This window comes from Prionailurus viverrinus, chromosome D3 (assembly GCF_022837055.1).
Source record: "Prionailurus viverrinus isolate Anna chromosome D3, UM_Priviv_1.0, whole genome shotgun sequence".
Taxonomy (NCBI): domain Eukaryota; kingdom Metazoa; phylum Chordata; class Mammalia; order Carnivora; family Felidae; genus Prionailurus; species Prionailurus viverrinus.
Genome location: NC_062572.1, coordinates 35,130,033 through 35,154,637, shown reverse-complemented (window position 1 = coordinate 35,154,637; position 24,605 = coordinate 35,130,033). Strand labels below are relative to the sequence as shown.

The 24,605-nt window shown below is 43.7% G+C and overlaps 1 protein-coding gene across 4 annotated transcripts; it reads right to left on the bottom strand.

The window, feature by feature from the left end:
• Positions 1 to 1,000: 1,000 nt before the first annotated feature.
• Positions 1,001 to 20,199, bottom strand: LOC125149676 (piezo-type mechanosensitive ion channel component 2-like). Of its 4 annotated transcripts, none has more exons than XM_047828821.1 (6): positions 12,289 to 12,602; positions 9,399 to 9,803; positions 8,815 to 9,073; positions 5,575 to 5,757; positions 2,736 to 2,988; positions 1,001 to 1,496 (listed from the first exon to the last, which is right to left on the bottom strand). In XM_047828821.1, exons 1-6 carry the CDS (start codon positions 12,435 to 12,437, stop codon positions 1,360 to 1,362), a joined length of 1,386 nt encoding a protein of 461 aa, XP_047684777.1. In that variant the 5' UTR covers positions 12,438 to 12,602; the 3' UTR covers positions 1,001 to 1,359. The 4 variants fall into 4 exon arrangements, with proteins under 4 accessions (XP_047684777.1, XP_047684778.1, XP_047684780.1 ...); XM_047828822.1 differs by having other exon boundaries at positions 11,026 to 12,397; XM_047828824.1 differs by lacking the exon at positions 12,289 to 12,602 and adding an exon at positions 20,095 to 20,199 and having other exon boundaries at positions 1,002 to 1,496.
• Between the last annotated feature and the right edge of the window lie 4,406 nt (positions 20,200 to 24,605).

Genomic DNA, 24,605 nt, shown 5'->3' with positions numbered 1-24,605 from the left:
TCTAGGTGGGATTTAGCATGATGATGCTTGGAAATACATACTATGAATCCTTGAAATTACTTATTCTATTCAAATAAGAAACCTATGTTTATAAATGTAATGGATATAAAAATGAATCACACTGAAAAGTGATTTTTAAAAACAATACATTACCTCACACAAAAAGACAGAAAAATAACATGTTGGTGAGGAAGTGGAGAGAAGGGAACCCTCGTGCACCGTTGGTGGGAATGCAAATTGGTGCAGTCACTGTGGAAAACAGTATGAAGGCTCCCCTCCAAAATTAAAAAATAGAACTATAATATGATACAGCAATTCTACTTCTGGGTATTTATCTGAAGGAAATGAAAACACTAACTCAAAAAGATCTCTGCACACCAGGTTCAGTGCAGCATTATTTATCATAGCCAACTCATGGCCCCCAAGTGTCCCTCAATGGATGAATGGATAAAAAAAATGTGTGCGTGTGTGTGTGTGTGTGTGTGTTTGCACAGTGGTATATAATGAAGTATATATATTATTGGGATGAATACACACACACACACACACACACACACACAAACACACACACATGGAAGAAGCCTGAGAAAGTCAAATAACATATGATACCACTAATACGTGGAATCTAAAAAAAAAAAAAAAAGAAGAACCCACACTCAGAGATACAGAGAACAAATAGGTGATTGTCATGAAGGAGGGTTGGGCAAAAGGGTGAAGGGGGTCAAAGCATACAAAGTTCCAGTTACAAAGTTAGTCCTGGTGCATAGCATGGTGACTGCAGTTAATAATCCTGCACTTTACATTTCATTAAAAATTTTTTTTTAAGTTTGTTTATTTTGAGAGACAGAGAGAGCAGAGGAGGGGCAGAGAAGAGAGGGAGAGAGAGAAACCCAAGCAGGCTCCATGCTGTCAGCAAGGAGCCCGATGTGGGGCCTGAACTCATGAGCCGTGAGATCATGACCTGAGCCAAAACCAAGAGTCAGACGCTTAACCAACTGAGCCACCCAGGTGCCCCGTGTACTTCACATTACAAAGCTGCTAGGAGAGTAAATCTTAAAAGGTCTCATCATAAGAAAAAATCTGTAACTACAGGTGGTGATGAAGGTTGACTATTGTGATCATCCCACAACGTACACATCTATCAAACCATTATATTGTATGCCTGAACTTAATTTGTATGTCAATTACATCTCCATTAAGAACAATACAATAACAAGTCATTTTCTTATGCCTTAAGCAGATGATATTTGTGATATGAGAGGTAACTTCGCTGCTCTGCACCCCTGGTTTACATGAAATAATTGATATCAGCTCCCTGACGCTAAAATAAAACACCCCACACCAAATGTCTTCATGGACTCACTTCTTTATGGTAAATGCTTTTGCTTTGATTAAATGTTCTTGAAGCTTTTCCATATAAAGTTCCCTTTTACTTTTCTGCTTGATGCTCAAAACACTGCTTCCTTTTTGACTGCTGTTTCGGGTGCTTGTGCTGCCTAGAGACAGAAAAAAACCAAGATGTGCTGAGTTACAGGTTTGTTGACGTAAACACCACAGAAGCCCCTGGAACCCACAGAGCAGAGGATGGCTTGAAGCAGATTGAGAGGGTGACTATATACGATGGACTGTAAGAATAGTGACTGGGGATTTGCAATCTGCAGTTTCAACTCTGCCTCCACAGTGAAATGTATTTGGGTTTCTACACCCAACATTGGCTCCTTCTGGGGTTGTTAGGCCATCTTTTTTTTTTTTTTTAAGTTTATTTATTTATTTTGAGGGAGAGAGAGAGAGGGAGAGAGAGAGGGAGCTCAAGCAGGGGTGGGGCAGAGAAAGGGCACAAGAGAGAATCCTGAGCAGGCTCCATTCTACCAGTGCAGAGCCTGACATGGGGCTCAAACCCATGAACCCAGAGATCAAGACCTGAGCCGAAACCAAGAGTTGGATGCTTAACAGACTGAGCCACCCAGGCGCCCCTGTTATATGATCTTTATTCCAGGAAGAAATAGATTGGAAGAATAGTTTTTATTGTGCTAAACGGGGTCCCAGGTTGTGCGTTTTCCAGATTGGGTCCATGCCCCATGCCTTTTTCATGTCCAGATTTCTCTAACTGTGAAATGAATATGGATGACTGCTGGTGCCTGCCTGAAAAGTGTATTCTGAAGATGAATACACGGGTGTTTGGAAAGCTTCAGGCAGGAGCACTATAAATACAAAAACCCAATTTCTCCAAGAGTGGAAACTGGAGAGCTTATCTGTCTGCTGATAATACCCAACTACTTAGTTAGAAATTAACTAGCTTAGGGAATAAATAGGTGGTTTTGCTAAAAGTTTCCACTGATAAAATCTAAAAAATATTTTCAAAATAAATTGTGATTTATAGCATTCTGGACACACCCTGAAATATCTCATATCTCTGGATATGATTTAAAAACTAGCATGTGCCCAGCACTTACTATACGAGGCAGTGTGCTGGCCACTTTTCATAACGACCCCAAATCCTCGTCCTGGGAAGGAATCAGATGTTTTAAAGAACGATATGGCTGCCCCAGGTCACACAGTTGAGCTACGAACTGAACTTGAGCCTGTGATGTCAAAGCACTTTCTTCTCACATCACCACATCTGTCTCCTTGAGAGCACCCCATAAACGCCCCTGCCCAAGACCCAGACCCACTGGCACCGGAACAACCAGAAAACTCAGAGTTTTTCCAGCCTAAGGAAATCATGCGACAGATACCTCTTTTGGACCTATTGGAAGAAAAGCTGGATCTGGGGGATATCTGGGAGCTACTGCCCGATCGCTTCCTCCGGATGGCCGTGGGCTGCTCCGGGAAGGACACGTGCACCGACTCCGCTGACGCGGCCAGGTTGATGGATTTCAGAGAATCAGAGGAGGCTCTCCTGCCACGACTGAGGGACAGCTCATCATCCGACTCTTCCTTGTCTGTGCCACTGTCGGTGATGTCATCTTCATCCCATAAGCCGTGGCACTGAGAAAGCATAAGGGACAACTCACACGGCCATTCCCGGTGAGGTAGCATCGCATCCCCCACGATTAGAAAGCCATATGTGAAACACGGTGACTGTGGCTGGTGATATTGCATCATATAACTGACATTTGCTAGATAGTTAGAATTTAAATGTTCTCACAAAAAAGAAAGAAAGAAAAAGAAGAAATAGAAAGAAAGAAAGAAAGAAAGAGGAAGGGAGGGAGGGAGGAAGGAAGGAAGGAAGGAGAGAAGGAAGGAGAGAAGGAAAGAAGGAAGGAAGCAGGGTGGGGGATGGGAGGAAGGGAGGAAAAAAATAATGAAAAAGAAAACAGATATATATGGGAGGCGATGGGAACTAATGAACCCTATGGAGGTGATCCTTTCACTGTGTCTACGTAAAACACATCACCACAATGTATACACTTTAAATATATTACAATTATTTTTGTCACTCATACTGCAATAAAGCAGAAAAAGGATTGGAAAATGAAGGGACTCTAGGAAAGCTTATTATCTAGATGTTTATGATAGTCCCAGAGAGCGGGGACGGGCTGGTGCAGGTCATGAGTTTGGCTAATTGACATGGATGCAGATCATGTCTGGCAGATGGAGTAAAGGCGAAGTTATAATCACTTAACTCGTTCCTGAGGGAAAGCACTTTCTAGAACATATTTCTCTGTGTTTACAAGTAGCATTTTAAATATCAGTGGGTGAATTTAGCCCCACCGTCCATGTTCACCAAATACCTACACTTGAATACAAATGCTGTGTCTCCCTGAACAGCCACGGTAAGCTGTGAACCCCTGCATCACCCACGGCTGGGTCAGGAACAGAGCTGCAAATACTCTACTCAAAAAATGTTGGCCCACATATGAGACAGAGATTGTGATGCACTCTGTAGAGCCTGCATTTTGCTTCAAAGAAATGGGCAAAAGGGGCTGGTAGGACAGCAGGAGGAAGGATAGCAGGAGAGGCTGAGAAAAACCAGGGGTCTTGCTGGTGCAAGAGGTTACCTGGACAGCAAATCCACCTTACAAAGACCTTGCTGCCATTTCTTGAAGCTCTCCAGGGAGCCCACTGCCTCCTGAGTGCCCAGATTGCCAGGCTATGCATTTATTCCCCAGGAGCTCACTCAGTCCTCCCTCTGACACATGCTGTAGAGGACAACAGCTCCAGTCCAATTTGCCAAAATTCAGTTGGTCAAAAAATAACTTGGAGCATGATCAACTCATTAAAAGACAATGTCACCTAATACACATTTTATTCTTTTATTTTTAATTTTTTAAAGTTTATTTATTTATTTTGAGGTGGGGAGGGGCAGAGAGAAGGGGAGAGAGAAAATCTGAAGCAAGCTTCATGCCCAGTGTGGAGCCTGACGTGGGGCATGATCCCATAAACCATGAGATCATGATCTGTACCAAAATCAAGAGTCTGACACTTAACTGACTGAGCCGACCAGGCGTCCCTATTCTTAAATATTAATAGGTATATTATTTCAAAAAGAAAAGTCAGTGGATGCATTCTTGAAAACATAACAATCATTCTAGATTTTCCTAATGGGATTTTCCAACTTATATTGATTTCTTTTAAATCGTTTTAAAAGTTGTTTTCTCTTTGGCCAACTTTGGAACATGTTTAGATTCTTTTACTACTTTCATAGTAGTGTATTTGTTAGTGAATTCTTCCAATTATTTATAAGATCTATAGCAATTCATACCAAATAGGATAGTCTTAACCACATTTGAAATTTCCACGTAGTTTGAACTGTTTGGTTTCCTAGATTTCCAAAGCTGTAGGGTAGTTTTGTCTCCTTATGAAAAGACTTGTTATTCTAAAAATGATTTTTCGTATCATTAGCCAAAATTTCAGCATAAGAGTACCTCAAATACATTCACCATAGATATGAAATTTTCTAAGAAACCAGAGTAAGTATATCAATAGGAAACGCCAAAATTTTGTTTATTCTATGCTTTAAATATTCAACTGTAGCTGCTAAACCACTGAAATATTAATGAGAAGGTAGCAAAATGCCTAAAGGTTTATATATACATTTTTTAAATGATGTGAAAAAGGATACAAGTTGCAAGAGAGTTGTGAAGTGACCGAATTTATACAATCATGTCTTTTTTTTTTAAACGGAGGTGTAGTTGACATTACAACATAATACCACCATGTCTTAAATGCAGAAATTTAAACTTCAATTTCTAGAACTGAAAACATAATGTTAACACATTTGTTAATATATTCATAACAAGAATTAGTAAACTGCATGAATTCAGGTAATTTATCAGAAGAACTAGAAAATTCAGGCAAACTCAGTTTTGGCTAAGTGGTTTCCTTGGATAACATACCTTTGCGAGGTTATGCATTTTCTCTAACATAATTCCCACAAATATGGATTAATTATGATATGTTCATAATAGAAGTAGAAATATGGGGGAATTCTCTTCCAAGTTTGTTACAGTTTCCCTTATTGAGCCCCATATGCCTTGGCCTCATCGCCAATCGGAATGTTCAGGTTCTCCAGGAGTATCACCCGGGGCTGCAATGATCAACATGACCCGGTTAAGTGTTAACGTGCAGTACCTTCAAAATGGACCGATGGAAGAAAAGAGCCAAGAGCTGAATGAGATCATAAAGGACATAGCCTTCTTTCTTCTCCACTCCTATGATATTCGGTGGGTGGAAAGGTTTATCTTTGTTCAATTCCACGTTCTTGTTCCAGGGAAAGAAGCCAAATTGGAAGAAATACTTGACCACAATTGCCACCTACATGCAGATGATGGGAAAAAAAAAATCACTCCTTTTAAGAATGGTTCTATATGAAAAATAGTGATATAAAAGTTAAGAAAAAGATCATTTCACAGTTTTGGTGATAAGATCACACACAATGATGTGGAAAAATAACATTATCATTTGTACATGGACTTTAGACCAAGAGCAATATCTTACTGCTGCCAGGGCAGGACTGCAGATACATCAGAGCCGGCCAGGTTACTCACGGCACCTACTTATGATTTTTTCTATTTTTCAGGACTTGGCTAGTTTATGCTGATTTAATAAGGTTTAATTACTCAGCTATTAAGATAGGGTAACGAGGACAAACTTGAACAAAAAGAATTCTATATTTTACATATTGCTTTCATTTGTAATCTTCCTGAGCATCTCAGGCAGTTTTGATGCCTATTTTCATTTTCTTCTGACCTCTTTGTTCTCACTGTTAAAACAAATTTTTTTTAATGTTTTATTTTATTTTTGAGAAGCAGAGGGGGTAGAGCGTGAGTGGGGGAGGGGCAGAGACAGAGGGAGACGCAGATTCTGAAGCAGGCTCCAGGCTCTGCACTGTCAGCAGAGTCCGATGCAGGGCTCGAACCCACGAACCGCGAGCTCATGACCTGTGCCGAAGTCAGATACTTAACCGACTGAGCCACCCAGGTGCCCCTGTTCTCACCATTTCGTTGCTCCCTGGAAGTTCTCCTCAAGAAGAAATAAAAAGAAATAAAAACTTGCCGGTTGTGGTGACTAGTTAAGGGTACAAATGTTGGGGAGAAGCGGTCTGTGACAAAGACACATGAGAAAATTGACAGGCCTCATCTAAACATCCCTCTGACAGCTGGGTCACTGGGAATTAATTGCAATTCATGCAATTCATCCATAAAAAATATTTTTCGAAGTCCTCTTCCGACCTAGAGTCACTTTGCCCTCCTCCCGTCTCTCTCCTTCTTATAGCCAAGCTTCCGCAAAGAACAGTCCTGTGTTTCTTACCATGCTGAGCAGCACTGCCACAAACGGATGCCAGAGCAGATACCTGAAGACTATCTTTGCCTCTTTCCTTCTCACTCGCACCCCCAACCCGTTTGGGTCACTTACTAAAACTCTTCATTTACCCCATTCATCTTCAGCCTCGTGGCCATTGGGTCAGTTCACATCCCATGACCTCTCAGCGTCTTTTCAAATACTTTCATACCAAGGGGAGAAAGTCCCGAGCATACACCCTGTTGACATTCCCAAGAGCCTACTACCGTGCTGTCCACTCACGGCCTGCCTCCCAGCCATCACAAGCCATGTGTCATTCTGGGCACACGTCAGAGTGTCTATACCTTTGTCTGACCCTTTGCTTTTTGTCCTTTGGTGACCTTACACTCATCCGTTAAGACTCAGTTCTAAGTTGTCTTCTACTGAGAAGATGCTATGATGGCCTCTCTCCACACCACCCAGGCTGCACGAGGCACAGACCATATCCGTATTTCCTGTATGCTCTCTAATGCGGTTTTGTGTTGTACTGTAGGGCAATTCTTTGTTTACATCCTATGTGTTCACCATATTGGTTTGTGAGCCATTGAGAAACAGAAGCAACTTTTTTTTAAAAAAAGTTTTTTATTAAATTTATTGTCCTCTTCTTATGCTTGGCATAGTTCCTGGGTTTTGGTGCATAGTCTAACTTGTGGAGTGAATTAACATCACCTTAATCTTCTACTTCCTCCCTTCTTGGTGTGACAGAGAAAATGGGGAACCCCAATTTAACTTAACTAGGAAGATTTCATTTTATGATGAAATAACGTAAGTAGCTCTTGTTCCCTTCTCTAAATTTTTAGAGAATTTCCTTCGTCCTTCACTTCTACATTAGAAACTCTCTTCCTTCACTTCCAGGTTAGAAACTCCCTCATCTCTGTACAGAGGTGGTACAGAGAATGGACCCATTCCCCAAATAGGGGGTCATCTATGTCCCGGATCACAAAGTTTATGTGATGGAAGTAAGACTTAAAAATGATTATTTTGGCAAGATCGTGACAGACAGTCTACTTAAAGTGATAGCTAGGTAGTTGGCTTTCCACCTTTTATAAGTATTTAAATATATTTAAATAATTATTATGGAAATAAGATACATGATACTTTACACTGATACTTTCGAGATGCTTTGATAAAAGCTTTGCTTTATTTTACTGGTGAATTACCTATAAACCTACAACATTTCTGGAATCTCAATGTACATACATCATGAATTCCATCCTTTAAGAAGCAACCACAGTACCAATGTTCGTGAAAACTTTCCTTTATGAGCCAGGTAAGAAAATTCGCCTTCTTCAAAGACCTCAGAACACAAAGAACTACAAAAACCCAAGGAAAAAAAGGCTATTGAGCCTCCCTTTTAATTCCCAATTTTATCGTTGTCATGGGAGTTTGTGACATTGCATATATTTGATGGGGAAAGATAGAAAAACAGGTTCGTATAATTGGGAAGAGTGTCTCCTGTCCCTCACACGTGATGGAAATGAAATGGTAATTTACCTTCGTGTTATTCAGATTTTTAGGTAGGTGCTTATGTGACTTTGTGTTTTTGTGTGTTGAAACTGACTTTAAGCTTAAAAATGGGAAATATGCATGTTGTATCAAACTATATTCAAATTGCTTACTGTGTTGTTTAATTCAGCATCCATTCACTGGACATCCACTGGCACGAGACACTAATTTCTGCATAAACAACACATTATTTCAGTAGTTCATATCATAGGACAGATGACCAGATTTCAAAAGCCTCCCCCATCACTTGCCAGTTGGGCAGCCTGGGTCAGTTATTTCATCTCGCTAAAGCTGTTTCCTTTTATGTTAAACCAAACGATATTGGTGCCTATCTTGGTGTGGTGTGACCTGTGAAAAGACATGTACAATCGCCAGCACTAAATAGCTGTTAGTTAATAGTCATTTGCCTATCTAAGAACATCCATTTACTTGAATGTCCTGCGTGAAACTGTCTGGGAGACAGGGCTGGCCTGCCTCTAGTGAATGTCGGAAGCGATTTATTAGCAATTCCCACTCGAGGCTTACCTCTGTGTAGACAATGGCCATCATCCAGAATCGTCTACTGGGCCTGGGCACAGACAGCATGGCCCAGAGGAAGATCAGAATGGGAAGCACAAGGGTGATCATGGAGGCAGAGACCATGTGGTTGAGGATGATCACAAAATAACACACCATTTCTGAGCGGGCCACCAGAGTATTGTACATGGCATAGAACAACAGCAAGAACCGGGGTTGGCCAACGTAGAATTTTTCGGACTCTTCCAGCTCGTCATCATGGAACATCCTGTTCAAATAAACAACATGAGAATAAACTCGTCTTCATTTCTCCAAATCACTGATTTCTGCTTTGCATGATCCCTCTTGTCCCTCCCCTCCTTCCCATGTGGCCAGAGTTCTGGCAGAATCAACCTAATAGCCTACTGGAGGAAGAAATGTGTGCACAAGTGTCTATCACGGATGGCTTTGGCTAGTTCTGTGCTTCACGATGGGAGCACTGAACATTGGGTCTGATTGCTCTGAATGTCCAGGTGGACGCTTGTCCACGGGAGTTTGTCTACCCACAACCTGCGGAACCCCCCCCCACCCCCCCACCCGCCCAGCACTCTTACTTGTTCAGCAGCAGCTCGCTGGCCGTCAGCTCGTGAGTCAGGGGCGGTAAGATGCTGGACTCGAGCCTGTCTGAGCGGCTCTCGTCAGGGCTCACGGCCATGTGGCTCTGGCCTGCAGAGTCGTCCCGCGAGCCGAAGGACAGGCGCTCGAAGCTGACCGCCTTGCTGTAGGAGGGAGGCGCCTCCACGTCCCCATCCTCGGTGGAGTAGTGCGGCAGCTCGGCATCTGGGGTGAGGCCGGCCTCCGAGGCCTCCGAGGCCTCCTCCGGCCCCAAGTCCGCTGCCTCCTCCCCTCCCTGATCGGCATCTTTGGCCACCGCCTCGTCATCCTGCTCGGCCTCCACCTCCGCTATGGTTTCCGTGGTCCCCTGGCGCGAGTACAGCATGGTGCACTGCGTGGGCTCGCTGTCGGGAGAGAGGGAGGGCACACACCCTGCTCTTAGCATCCTCCCGATTCTCGAGACACCTTCCCAACACTCCCCAATACAAACGTCAAGGCGGGCGAGAAAATTACCACCCCATTCCCTCCCCTGCCCCCACCACCCCGCCCCCGACATTCCATCCACCTGATTTGTTCCTTCACAGTATTCATGTCTGATCTGCAAAGACTGCAAACAGCAGCCTCAAAATGCAAAAGCCCACAGTGCACGCGCACGGTTGAGACCCTGAACAAGTCACACGACATGGCTCAGACGTTGCTAAAGCCACCTATGCACAGAGGTTGTCTAAATCGTATCAAGATTTGCAGCCATGGTTTCCAGGGTTTCTTTTCAAATGGAGACAGTTAGCATAGCATACCTACCGCTATATTAAAGGATGGGGCCTATGGAGACGAAACTTTGCCAGTTTGGGTCCGTGGGTGTTGGCCAGGAGGTACTCTACTCCCAATTCTACGTAATGGGCCCACTCCTACCCATAAGGGGAGGATAGGAATGAGAAAATATTGGCTAAATTAAACAACCTGCATGCTTTATGGAAAAAATGCCTCATTTCTTGGATATCTGTTCCTCCTCCCTATTTTTCCATCCTTTACCTCTTTCTTACTGGTGCTTATTACCTATGACTGAATTTTCACCATCTCTCTGGCTCCCAACCATCCCCCGCTGGGTTCTTTGTGTTGCACATGGGAAGGCCTGCCATTTTGTCCTCCCCAGTGCTATGGACCCTCTCCAGTGCTATGGATCCTGCAGGCTGCACCCTCAGGGTGTACCCCTGCTATCTCTGTCCCCAGTGACTGCAACTTATCTTTTCTACTTGTTCCCCATGGAGTATTCATTCTCCCTAAGCTTCCCTGCTTATCTCCACCCTCCAGTTTTGGCAGCCTGACCATCTCTCTTGTACCTCTCCTTCTCTGTCCTTTATCTCCTAACTTTCCCTGCCATGTCTGTGTAGGCGACTTTGGAAATGAAAATACAGCAGCCATAATAGTGAAATTCATGGCCTGCCTGTTTTTATTGTCTACTCCAGCCCCTGAAGGGCAGAAGGGCAAAAATGTTTTGGAGATGTGGAATCTGGTAGATAGAGGACCATACTGTGTTAGACTCTGAAATTGTACTGTTATCTGAATGGCATACGGTGAGCAGCTTGGGCCCATAAACACAGAGATTCTTAAATATACAGGTCGTACCCACTTTTCTTGTCATGGACGACAGTACACATGTCAATAAGTGAGTGGATGGGTGGATGGATGGATGGATGGATGGACAGATGAATAGGTCTTGGCAGAGCCCTTCATGGCATCCTGAGACCGAAGAACATTTATGTGAACCCTTGGTGCCCACTCATGTGTTTATGTTCCCAGGACCTTGGACTTCAGTACGGGACATCGCATAGAAAGCTCTTGGAATGCCAAGGCAAACTGGGTATTTTTCTAAGACTTACCTCCTAGGAAGGCCATGAAATTGATCACCCCAGGCAATTTTCAGAACAGTGGAGCCAACCCCACATCAAGTCTAACTTCCAGCTGGACTCTAACCAATTACAAGCACATTCTTTATGGTTTTGGATCAGGTCTGGTCCTGAAGGGAGTCAACGAGTCCTGGTACCTTCAGGACTCAACCGAGTGCAGTGGAAGAGAATAAGTTAACACCCCTCTGATTTACCACTGTGCACGGTCAAAACTGAAATTTGTCTTGGTTCAGGTGATTTTTCTGGTGTCACGAGAAGCGCAATGCAGCTGATGTTTCTGTGCCCCCGTGGACCATTCAAAAAGGCAATTCCACAAAGAGCTTTGGGACTGTATATAAATCATTTCATTTCTAAATGAGTATTGTCTCACGGTAGGACTTAATGAGAAAACTCAAGCCCAAAGCAATAAGTTCCAGTCGGCAAAGGCTCTATATTCTACCGCACAATAATGTTCTCTACAAAAGCCAATGGTAAAGTATATTCTAAGTCCTGTAGATTTGGTCTTATCCACTAAAAACGACTCCATGTGGCAGATTTTAATTTTTTTTTTTTCTATTGCATGTCTCTTTTGATGAAATCATGAGAAAAAGTCTTCTATATTTCCTGGCCCATTTTCCTCTGTGAGGACTGCCCACATGAGCTCTCCATCAAGGAGGGAGCATGCTTATCTCTTTACGCCTAGGAAGTGGAAAATACTTACAAAATGGAGGACAACGTTTGTAATAAGGATTTTTAAGAAACTCCTAACAGACAAAAACCAAAGAGCGGTTAGTGTAAGAGAATGCTGTCCTGGGAGTGACCAGTCATGTCCCAGAATGAGCGGCGGTTATGCTTTTGGTTAGTCATGCAAATTCTTAGAACGAAAATTAAGAAACCAAAACCAAAACCAAACGGACATCACAAGAGCTTATGTTTGCAATGACACGAAGGGGGAAAAGTGGTAACGTGAGGGAAAAAAACAAAGCATGCACGAGTTAAGCACCTTGATGCTAAACTGCCACTGTCAGCTGATGAGGAGGACATATCCATGCTGAACATTTTACGAAGCCTAGGTCGAGCACGCTCACTTGTTTTAGGAACAGTTTCTGGTCCATCTAAATCATCAAGGGTAGACTGCCTTGAGAACAGCATGGTTGCTTCAGTGTAGCAGCTAGCAGCGCAAACAGTTACAGAGACACAGTGTTAAAACACCAGCGGTACATCAGTTTACACACGGCTCAACTGACCAACACACGGTCATGCAGCAAATCACACACGACACCAATACTACGGACAACGAGCACCACAGCGGGGCTCAGGGATGGGGAAGGACCTGTCCGGCCAGACGAGAAAACAGAGCAGTACTACGTTTTTATAAAAGTATCCCGGCTGGCAATAAATCACGAAACGTCACTCTCTGGGTGGGACAGGGAAATAGAAGAATTACAAGTCCCAATATTTCTTTCGCAGAGCGGAATTCGTACTTCATGACTTTGTAGCTGAGTTTGGTTTTGTTTTTAAATTAGAGAAGATATGTTTTATTTGGAGCTCCCAATCCTGAGTTCATTGAAACCATTTGGTAACCAAATGGCTTAAGCAGAAATACCTGCTTGGGTAATATTTATATAGAACATTTCATTTTTAGAAAAAACATAACAGTCTCCAAGATGAGAGAGGGAGCGAGGCTCAGAAATGACCATGACAAACTGAATTATCCACCCCATTTTCTGAGTGGTATTCAGTGAAGCCAAACTAGATGCCTTGCATGTGAAGGAGATGCTGGTTTGATCTGCAACCAGATATAAACCAACATCGGAAAAAAGAAAAAGAAAAAGAAAGAAAGAAAGAAAATGGTACAAAGAAAACAACAGAGGAAGTCTAGCAATGGCAGGGTCATTTTGTCTGTTAACTTCTCATTTTGCCTAATGAATTTTTTTCTTCTGGATCACGTTTTAGGTCTTGGCAGATGTTATTTAGGGCGAGAACCCATGGGCTAAAATCCTCACTTCTTGTTACCCCACGGAGCAACACTGGGGGAGAGAAGGCTGGTTGATTCAGGACTGAGGACTGCGTGAGCAACTGAGGAAGAAGCAGACAGAGTTATGACGTGGGCAGAATTTCAGTGCTGACATATAGTTTAACCCAAAGGGGTACAGGCACCCAAAGAACCTATGCAGGAGACTACTGGAATGAAGAATCTTCTCACCTGAGCACTAATGACCTGGCTGACCCAGCGGGACAGGACTTTGTGACACAGGATGGCTGATCCCCTGGCCGAACACCATTATCACGTGAGTGACTGAGGCCTACTGTGTGCCCAGCCCACACAGCCAGATGTGCTCAGTCAGACTTTGTGTGGCAGCAATGGAAACCATTCAGGAAGTGACAACGTCCAGGGCTCAGGGAGTGTAGGGATATCTGAGTCACTCACTCGCGGAACCAGTTAAAGGGCTTTTCAGGTTCTGAGAGCCGTGGCACCAAGCCCATGAGTGCTCGGTGGGGCCCCCCTGCAGTGCATGTAACATGCTGTGCGTGTGGTCAAGATGCAGGGCAGTGACAGAGGCGAGTTGGGGAACAACCAGATGGTCTCTAATAAGGCCAGAGCGACTGTTTTTTTTTTTTTTTTTTAAAGGCCCCAACTCCTCTAGATATCACCAAATCCTTTATACAATGAAGAGAGGAGGACAAGATCGAGTAAGAAACGCAGTGGCCAAGTGCAGTGAGGGCTGGGCTCAAGTCCCCACGCTGACAGGAACTGGCTCTGGGGGTTTAGAGAAATTCATTCTCCTCTCTGAGGTCTCCCTCTCTCTCTCTCTCTCTCTCTCTCTCTCTAAGAATCAGAAGAGGTTTCATTATGATGAAAATAACTACAGATATTATTGCTTATTTGATAAAGTTGTTCGGTAGAAATTTTTGACTTTAAGTTTATAGAATTGATAACATATAACCTGTTCTCTCATTTATAAGATGAGGGAAATGGATCTTTGAACTTCTGTATTTAATTTTCTAGTTTTAGGGGTGCACCCTTACCGCCATTTAGGGGTGAGCATGCAGGCAAAAAGATACCGTGTGCCCTCTTCTGTGGCCCTGCTCAGATTTTCTGGGTGGGAACCACTGTTCTAATCCCAACGTCGGCTTCATCTTGTTAATTCCTGGGTCTGCTGTCACACTGGCTGACCCTCAGACCCCACACCATCCCACCCAGTTTGGTTACTTGGAGTGTGACCAATCTGTCGTCCAATCCAGGGCATTTTAAAAGTGAAAGGGAAGATTGGGTGCTTTCTGATAACTGGCCCAGATGACAAAGGTGAAAGGGACAGTTGCTGTCACCTCCCTGATCAGCCCACGCCTTTTAGGTGACACATTTCAAGTGATGACCACTCCTTTGGTATCTAGGAATGCTCTTTAGAATGTCATCTAATGTTTCTTGCAGCCATTTAAAATAATTTATTTTCGAGGAATGTAGACGATACTGATTTCAGGAAACAACCATTAAAATAAGTGCCGTTTTACAGCCGGATTTGAAGGAAATCGTGACTTTTGCAATAAGTCAAGGGAATAGAAAGTCCTTTGTTAGGCTTTTATCCCAATTCCATCTGCAGTACGCCCAAAGGTGAAAACGGGTGACGTGGAAGCCAGAGCACGTGTGGCAGGTGCGACAGCCCCATCCAGGCTGGGTCCTCTGCACGGGGAGGGGGGGCCATGCGCAGCCCCACTGGGGGACGATGCTAGACCCCGTCTAATGACACAGGTGTCTCAGAGTGACCTTCCACTCGGAATCCCTTCTAGGGAAGATTCCTGCCTTTCTAGTAATCAGCATGGCTTCCAGCAGACTTCAACGTAGACAAATTTTGTCTGCAGATTGGATAGTTTCCTAAAGCAAAAAAACCAGAAGGGGAGGTCAGCCACTAAGAAAAGGGCAGGTATGTTAACTCATTTATTAACAACATATTGACCTCTACTGCGCCTCCCCTTTCTTTAGGTTGAAATAAAAAGTAAAAAATACATTAGGAACGAATTGTAATTCTTTTTTTTTATGTTTTTATTTTAGAGAGAGAGCGAGTGGAGAGAGGGACAGAGGGACAGCGAGAAAGAGAGAGAGAGAGAGAATCTTAGGCAGGCTGCACACTCAGTGCGGAGCCCAACACGGGGCTCAATCCCACGATCCTGGCATCACGACCTGAACCGAAATCAAGAGTCGGACGCTTAAGCAACTGAGCCACCCTGGCACCCCAGGAACTAATTTCAAAGGTACTCGTTTTCTACTAATAAATTTATTGACTGATTGGTTTTAAGTTTGGAGGATATTTTGCCAGTCTTTGTTAAAAAGCAATCAGTGGATTTAAATAATTCCTACCTCATGGTTTTTAATCACGGGAAAGGTTTTACACTTGTAATCTTGGGTCCAACATAAAGGTAGCTTACTTGATTTCATTTTGATCAATCTTCTTCTTCCTTTTATTATCCCTCTTATGTTGTGATTTATAATATTAAGTTGAGTTCTTAACTGGGCATGTTGTCAATTATTATGCAGTTACAAGTTACTAATATAGGCATCACATGTTTATTTTATGGACAACTCGTTGTCAGTCTACTCTCTAATTCTCTTTGACTTATTTGATTCGGTTTGGTTCCTGAGCAGCTATTTTCCAGCCAGGCCAGAAGGCCTGTAAAACCCTCGAAAATTTATGGAAAAAAAATTGTATTTCTGGGTAGTTTTCCCCTTTGGGAGATAGGACATAGCTTCATGAAACTTCAAAAGAAAAGCGGTTCATGAAAAATAATGTTGCCAATTACTAGCAGTGTCATTGCAAATTATTGAGGGAAAGTTATTCCATCCATTCTCCTTTTTACTTGCCAAGCTTAGGGACCCAGGTAACAACAGCAACAACAACACCCTCTGTATTATGAAACTAGGCAAGGGAAGAAGTTAAAAAAACGTTCATTAGAAAAAAATAAGTCTTATTATGGGCATTATTAGTATTATTATTTTTTTAAGAACAGATGCAAATAAATATGCAATAACCACATTATATACCCTGGGTGGATGTTAAGTGTATTCTTCACCGTGTGGGAGGAAATCATCCCAGTTGAATATGAACATGACTTTCTGTTAACCAGAGCTGACTGAAGCCTTTTATTCTGGAATGCAGATAAGGGAAAACGGTTTGCGTCAGACCCAGTGTGCAGTACAGAGCAGCGCTGTCTGAAGCTGAATGCAGCGGGACATTTGTACATGGTATGCAATAACTCACTAAGTAACTAAGATGTATCTTGAGAAGTATACATCTTACCATTCTCCTTTTTTTTAAACCAGTTGTTTGGTCATGAATAGGTTACAGAGTGTGTGGATCTGGAAACTGTGTGATCCCCCGGGGGCCTTCGTTGACCCCTCTCACTAGAAAGTAGCATCTGTCAGCATCTTGAATACTCACTACTTTCAAACAAATCTTGCCTCCCCCTGCCTCCCTGTTGACACATTGTATACTTTTGTACCCACGCTCATGCAGGCTTTATTTATTATTATGGGAATAGCTACCACGAAGTAACGTGGGATATGTCAGAGCCTGGGTAGAAGGTAGACAGAAATGGATTTTCAGCTTTCGCATCAAAATGAATCGAGAGAAAATAATTCTGTTTAAATGACTGATTTGTAGATAGAAAACTGTTGCAACAAGAACAAATTTAAGAAAGTTGGAAGCTTCCAAATAGACGAGTTATTATGATTTGCAGAAAATGAAAATAAAATATAAACCATAATGATTTTTTGTCTCAGTGGAGTCTGTCCAAAGAGAATGAAGTTCCCCTTTCAAAAATGCTATTTTCCTGAAAGTGAAGACCCACAAGGGGGCGCTGTCAGCACTTGCCAATCAAAGGACATGAAAACTAAATTTATCTGTGCTGACAGCTCAGAGCCTGGAGCCTGCTTCCAATTCTGTGTCTCCCTCTCTCTGACCCTCCCCTCTTCATGCTCTGTCTCTCTCTGTCTCAAAAATAAACATTAAAAAAAAAAAAGAATAAGAGTCATAAAAATAATCGCTGGGCTTGAAAACAGTATAGAGGACAGCAGAGAACCTATTGCTACAGAGATGAAGGGACTAATGAACAGCAGGAGGAGCTAAAAAATGCTATAAATGAGCTGCAAAATAAAATGGAGACGACCACAGCTCGGATTGAAGAGGCAGAGGAGAGACTAGGTGAACTAGAAGATCAAACTATGGAAAAGAGGAAGCTGAGAAAAAGAGAGATAAAAAAAATTCAGGAGTATGAGGGGAAAATTAGAGAACTAAGTGATGCACTAAAGAGAAATAATCTACCCATAATTGGGATTCCAGAGGAGGAAGAGAGAGGGAAAGGTGCTGAAGTGTATTTGAAGAAATCATAGCTGAGAACTTCCCTGATCTGGGGAAGGAAAAAGGCATTGAAATCCAAGAGGCACAGAGAACTCCCTTCAGACGGAACTTGAATCGATCTTCTGCATGACATATCATAGTGAAACTGGCAAAATACAAGGATAAAGAGAAAATTCTGAAAGCAGCAAGGGATAAACGTGCCCTCACATATAAAGGGAGACCGATAAGACTCGTGACGGATCTCTCTACTGAAACTTGGCAGGCCAGAAAGGAATGGCAGGAGATCTTCAATGTGATAAACGGAAAAACTATGCAGCCGAGAATCCTTTGTCCAGCAAGTCTGTCATTTAGAATAGAAGGAGAGATAAAGGTCTTCCCAAACAAACAAAAACTGAAGGAATTCGTCATCACTAAACCAGCCCTACAAGAGATCCTAAAGGGGATCTTGTGAGACAAAGTACCAGAGATATCGCTACAAGCATGAAACCTACGGACATCACAATGACTCTAAACCCATATCTTTCTATAATAACACTGAATGTAAATGGACTAAATGTGCAAACCAAAAGACATAGGATATCAGAATGGATAAAAAAACCAAGACCCATATATTTGCTGTCTACAAGAGACTCATTTTAGACCTGAGGACACGTTCAGATTGAAAGTGAGGGGATGGAGAACTATTTATCATACTACTGGAAGTCAAAAGAGAGCTGGAGTAGCCATACTTCTATCAGACAAACTAGACTTTAAATGAAAGGCTGTAACGAGAGATGAAGAAGGGCATTATATAATAATTACAAGATCTATGGGGCGCCTAGGTGGCGCAGTCGGTTAAGCGTCCGACTTCAGCCAGGTCACGATCTCGCGGTCTGTGAGTTTGAGCCCTGCGTCAGGCTCTGGGCTGATGGCTCGGAGCCTGGAGCCTGGTTCCAATTCTGTGTCTCCCTCTCTCTCTGCCCCTCCCCCATTCATGCTCTGTCTCTCTCTGTCCCCAAAATAAATAAACGTTGAAAAAAAAATTAAAAAAAAAATAATTACAGGGTCTATCCATCAGGAAGAGCTAACAATTACAAATGTCTATGCACCGATTACGAGAGCCCCCAAATATATAAAACAATCACAAACATAAGCAACCTTATTGATAAGAATGTGGTAATTGCAGGGGACTTTAATACTGCCCTTACAACAATGGATAGATCATCTAGACACACGGTCAATAAAGAAACAAGGGCCCTGAATGAGACATTGGACCAGATGGACTTGACAGATATATTTAGAACTCTGCATCCCAAAGCAACAGAATATACTTTCTTCTCGAGTGCACATGGAACATTCTCCAAGATAGATCACATACTGGCTCACAAAACAGCCCTTCATAAGTATACAAGAATTGAGATCATACCATGCATACATTCGGACCACAATGCTATGAAGCTTGAAATCAACCACAGGAAAAAGTCTGGACAACCTCCAAAAGCATGGAGGTTAAAGATCACCCTACTAAAGAATGAATGGGTCAACCAGGCAATTAGAGAAAAAATTTAAAAAACTGTGGAAACAAGCGAAAATGAAAATACAACAATCCAAATGCTTTGGGATGCAGCCAAGGTAGTCCTGAGAGGGTAATACATTGCAATCCAGGCCTATCTCAAGAAACAAGAAAAATCCCAAATACAAAATCTAACAGCACACCTAAAGGAAATAGAAGCAGAAGAGCAAAGACACCCTAAACCCAGCAGAAGAAGAGAAATAATAAAGATGAGAGCAGAAATAAACAATATAGAATCTAAAAACACTGTGGAGCAGATCAATGAAACCAAGAGTTGGTTTTTTGAAAAAATAAACAAAATTGATAACCCTCTAGCCAGGCTAGAGAAACAGGAACCCTCTTGCACTGTTGGTGGGAAGGCAAACTGGTGCAGCCACTCTGGAAAACAGTGTGGAGGTTCCTCAAATAATTGAAAATAGATCTACCCTCTGACCCAGCAGTAGCACTGCTAGGAATTTGCCCAAGGGATACAGGAGTGCTGATGCATCGGGGCACTTGTACCCCAATGTTTATAGCAGCACTTTCAACAATAGCCAAATTATGGAAAGAGCCTAAATGTCTATCAACTGACGAGTGGATAAGGAAATTGTGGTTTATATACACAATGGAATACTATGTGGCAATGAGAAAGAATGAAATATGGCCTTTTGTAGCAATGTGGATGGAACTGGAGAGTGTGATGCTAAGTGAAATAAGCCATACAGAGAAAGATACCATATGTTTTCACTCTTATGTGGATCCTGAGAAACTTCACAGAAACCCATGGGGGAGGGGAAGGAAAAAAAAAAGAGGTTAGAGAGGGCGAGAGCCAAAGCATAAGAGACTCTTAAGAACTGAGAACAAACTGAGGGTTGATGGGGATGGGAGGGAGGGGTGGGTGGGTGATGGGTACTGAGGAGGACACCTGTTCGGATGAGCACTGGGTGTTGTACAGACACCAATCTGACAGTAAATTTCATATATTTTAAAAAAAAATGCTCGAGGCTCGGATGGAGACAATGACCAGCGCGGGGCATGGTTGACAGTGTCTCAGGAAGTGAGCTAGTGCAGGGCGGGGCTGGTCCCGGGTGGGGCCGCGAGGATCTGGAGGCAGTTCTGAGTCAGTGGCAGTTGCGTGGAAGCGGTTGATGGGAGGGGCAGCCTTTGGAACCCCAAGGCAGTTATAAGAGGCGGTTCCAATGCCAGAAGCAGCCTGCGCAGAGCTGGGCTGGGCAGAGGCGGAGGGCAGAGTGTTGACTCTTCCTTCTTCGTACTTTACAGTCTTTGACTCACAGTTTGTGTTGCAAGGACCCGAGAAAGAGCAGGGCTGGGGGCGGGTGCGGGTGCGGGGGCAGGGGGGGGCGGCGGGGAACCGGGAGCAGAGCGCTCCTGCCACTGTCACAGGCTTGGGAGGAAGTTCCTCCTGGCCACGCAGCCGGCAGGGCTCGGGTGGGGTGAAGGCCTCGAAGACAAGTTTCCCCTCTTCTCTCACCTCTCACCATCAGGCCGGCTCTCTGCACCCCCAGCGCCGCTGGCCAGTGGAGTGAAGAGGCAGACGAGCCATTTCTGCAGAGATTCTCGGCTTGGACAACAGCACCTGTCGGGTGTGTTGGACTCTAGCATTGGCCTCTATTCCCCATGAGGCTGGCCGAAAGGGAGCCAGAGCCACGGGGGTGATTCAAACCCACCGTTCCCTGATTCTCCCAGCCATCCCTGGGCTCTATGCATTTCTCTATGGGGATATATACCTACTGCCTTTCTTTCTTGTTTTTTTTTTTTTTCCTGACTCCAATCTACTCTCTACAAAATAGTTTCAAAACTTAAAAAAAAAATTAAACATCAAAAAGCAAACCAAAAAAACCAAGAAGCAGTCCTGGCATTTCCTATCAAATCTCCGTAACATCCTCTTAAGCCCATGGGGCCCGTAGGCCAGGTCTGACATGGCCCCCTGGCCCCAGGTCTGGTACGTTGCCCGGTGGTCTGGGTCTGTCCGCCACTGATGGAGCCACCCCGCTTCTCCTGCCTCAGACCTCCAAGTCTCCTGCCTTGTCCCGGAAACCTTCCTTACCTCTGTCTGGGGCTCCTCACCCTTCGTCTGGGTCCCGGCAAAACCACCACTCCCTTCGAGGCTTCGTGACCGAGCTGGCAGCGTCTCCCCGAGAGGCTCTGTCTCCGTGTCCTGTTAATTTGCTCTCAGCCCTCACCAGGTGTGCCGTGTATTTGCTCAGTCTATGTCCCTAGAGGCGGTGGCCGTCACACGGGATTTCTCAGCCAGCACTCGGCACGCAGCGTGCACGGTGTGTATCTGATGAGGGGGCACCCGGACTCTTGGGTCTCCTGTTTACGTTACAACCTATGCATTCTGCCAGGAGGAAGGCTCCACTCCTGTGTTAGCCGAGTGCTTACAAGCGTTGGCAGCCTTGATTTTTACAGACTGAATCTGCAGCGTCTCAGTCAGGCTTGCAAGGGGTCCGGGCGTTTCTTCCCACTCTGGCCCGCTGGGCTGGGGAGAGAGGTGACATCTTCCCATCCCTCTATGAACGAGCTAGCTCTTCTAGACCATGTCTTCTGGCGGTGACTTTTCCATATTGAACTCCTCTCTGTCTTCCCTTGACAAGCCAGTTGCTTCTAAAATTTGCTCTCTGATGTCCTCTCCTCTGAATTATTTTAAGGATTCGTTTTGAGACCATTAACTTTGGTGGCCCAGTCACATATCACTTATTGATAACTATTTCTGGGACTGTGTGCTTTGTCTATCTTCCCTCCAGGACTTTTAAGTTTTTAAAGGGCAAAGGCTATGAATTTTGTACTTTTCACAGTGCCTTGCAAGCAAATCAAACCTCAATAAAACCTTGAATTTAGGAAAACAAAAAAAAAAATGTGATTCCTACTGGACTATAAGAGCATGCGGTTGCATGAAAAAAATGATTTTCAAAACTGTTTTGATCACTCTTGTATCTTTGGAACCTTGAGTCGTGCCTGGTACGCTAATAAGTATCGGTTGAATGAATTAATCTTTTAAAATGTGGTGGGGAAAATATCCTTATCCCATAAAATGTTCATATTTTGTAATAAGAAATTAATATGGAAGTAACATTCCAGTTTTGAGTTACTTTGAATGTCCCTTCAATGTACCAGCTCATCTCTATCATGTCGAATCGGCTAACAGCGTTGCTTTGCCATTTCTGTCAAAAAGGTCAATGAAAAAGTAGCATTTTGGTTATAGAAATTTGCATTAGAGTCCAACAATTTAAGCAGATGGGCAAGTAGTGTGTAGCTAACACAGTCTGGTAGGGAGGGGGAATGGGATTCATGAGAAAGTACTGTGGTCTGAGTCAGGAGACCTGTCCCAGACTGAGTTCTGTGGTTAACCAGCTGTGTGACTTTGGACCAAGAACTTAAATTCTCTGGCACTCTCCTGCCTCATGAAGATGAGGGTGTTATGTTAGATTCTGTCTAGTTTTAACATTGGGGGGGTTTATTTCTGGATCATATCAGCTGCTTCTGAAGGTGACCCTGTGGTAGTGGAAAAATATCTGGACTGAGATCCAGGACCCTTAAGACCGTGGGGTGACAGTAAGACATACCGGGACCTTAAGCTTATTAACCTCGGGGACTTAGAAGTACAGAAGTCCATAATGCACAGATAAGACATGAAGTTAGCCCTTGCTAACCTTAAAATTGAGTTTCTGGGCCTATATAGCTGATGACCAGAACTTAGGCCTTGAGGTTCAACCAGGAGGTAGCCAAGATGAGGCCTCCAAAGATTTCAGGGAGATGAGCCACGTGCAGAATGGCACATAGTTAATTAAAACAATCTACAAAAGAAAGGAAGCAGGGAAAAAGAGGAATATAGTGTTTTAAATTTAATTCTTTACCCTGTGACAGGCTGCGCCCCAATTTCACGATTATGTATATGGCAATTAGAGTCGTTACTGGCCCAATTCACTCAGACATGACACTTCTCGACCTCGTTTCCTGTAGAGTAAGGGAGTTGGAATAGCCGGCCTCAACCTCCCTTTGAGCTCTACTGATCTGTGATTTAATTTTGCATCCCTGAAATCCTAGGTAGCAGATGCATTTTGACCTGATCTTACCCTCTTTGGGATGGTGACTTGATACTCTTTGTTGGTGGCAGGCTCAGCGGAGGGTGAAGGGCCACCGCGCTGCAGAGCTAATGGTTGCATGAATGCTATTGGGCAGAGAAGCTCATCTCTCAGCCTAGGGCCTCCTTTATTGGTGATAGTTCGGAGAGAAATCTTTGTGCATCCAGAGTACTTGTCTGTTACTGATAGAACATACTGGCAGATACGATGCCCCACAGGTTCCCAAGCTTGCTTGGCCACCCATCCCCCTTTCGTGCACAACCAAAAGTGTCCTCATATAAAATCTGTCCTTTCTACGAAGGACTGACTCCCAATATTGCCTCCGTTCCTTCCTTCCTTTGGTGAGATGAAAGATGTTGTTTTTTCTTTGCACAGACAAGCTTGAGGCATGATTTTTGTAATCATGCTCCCCTAATTTACCAAGACAACATTTCTAGTAACAATTCTATTAATAGGAAGGATTAAGGCCATTAATAATAACCGTAACATGGGGGTAGAGTGGGGCCTGGGGGGGCACGCATCCACTCCAGCTGGGGGCTCAGCCACTCCAAGGGCACAAGGACTACTAAATGGGAAGGGGGCGGGTCCCCAAATGGGGGTTGGGCAAAGTGGTTACATCCCTAGTTATAGAATTAATGAATCTGATGCCTCTTCTCAAACCCCAGGAATGGGGGATACTCTTGCACCGTAGGTTATAGTTGCTTTGATATTTGAGGAGGAAGGCAGAGGTGCCCAAGGTTCCAGGACGGGCTTAACATCCTGTGGTCCCTCATGTTTTGTCCTCTCAGCTTCCAAAGTGTTTGTTGAGAAGCAACAAACCATGGGACAGACATTCTTTGCAAGCGGGGTCAGTGCATTTTCTCGTAAATGTTTAAGAACAAGCTTGGTGACCTTTTGCGTCCAAAGACTGCCCAGTGAAGCGGGGAAAGCCTGAGTTCTCGAGTCAGAAACCTGGGGGTCACATTTAGGCCTCTGTTGTCACATCTGGGTAACTGCTGCTTAGGCATTTCACCTCTCTTTCCCGACTGGTAAGATGGCGGTGGGCCCATCAGTCTCCTCTACGTGAGAGGGTTTTGTGGGGATCAAATGAGATTATGCATGGGAGAATGCTTTCATAAAATCAAATAGTTACATGGATAAAGGTCATATATTTAAGAATTTAAACTAATATATAAATGGTATGCTCCCAAGTGTTTGTGTGAGTGAATGAACTTAAGTGTTTTAAATGTTTTGTCCACTTTATAAAGCCCACATCTGTGTTCAGTCAAGATATAACACCCTATTTTTGCTGCCCTAATAAGTTACCACATCATGATTCTGAGCAAGGCAC

Excerpts from the sequence above, each read along its gene's own strand:
- LOC125149676 (XM_047828821.1), bottom strand. The coding sequence starts at position 12,437 with ATGCTGTTCTCAAGGCAGTCTACCCTTGATGATTTAGATGGACCAGAA. Across the intron at positions 9,804-12,288 it reads AGTGGCAGTTTAGCATCAAG|CGAGCCCACGCAGTGCACCA; the intron begins GTGCTTAACTCG and ends CTCTCCCGACAG. Across the intron at positions 2,989-5,574 it reads TCCATCGGTCCATTTTGAAG|TGCCACGGCTTATGGGATGA; the intron begins GTACTGCACGTT and ends ATGCTTTCTCAG.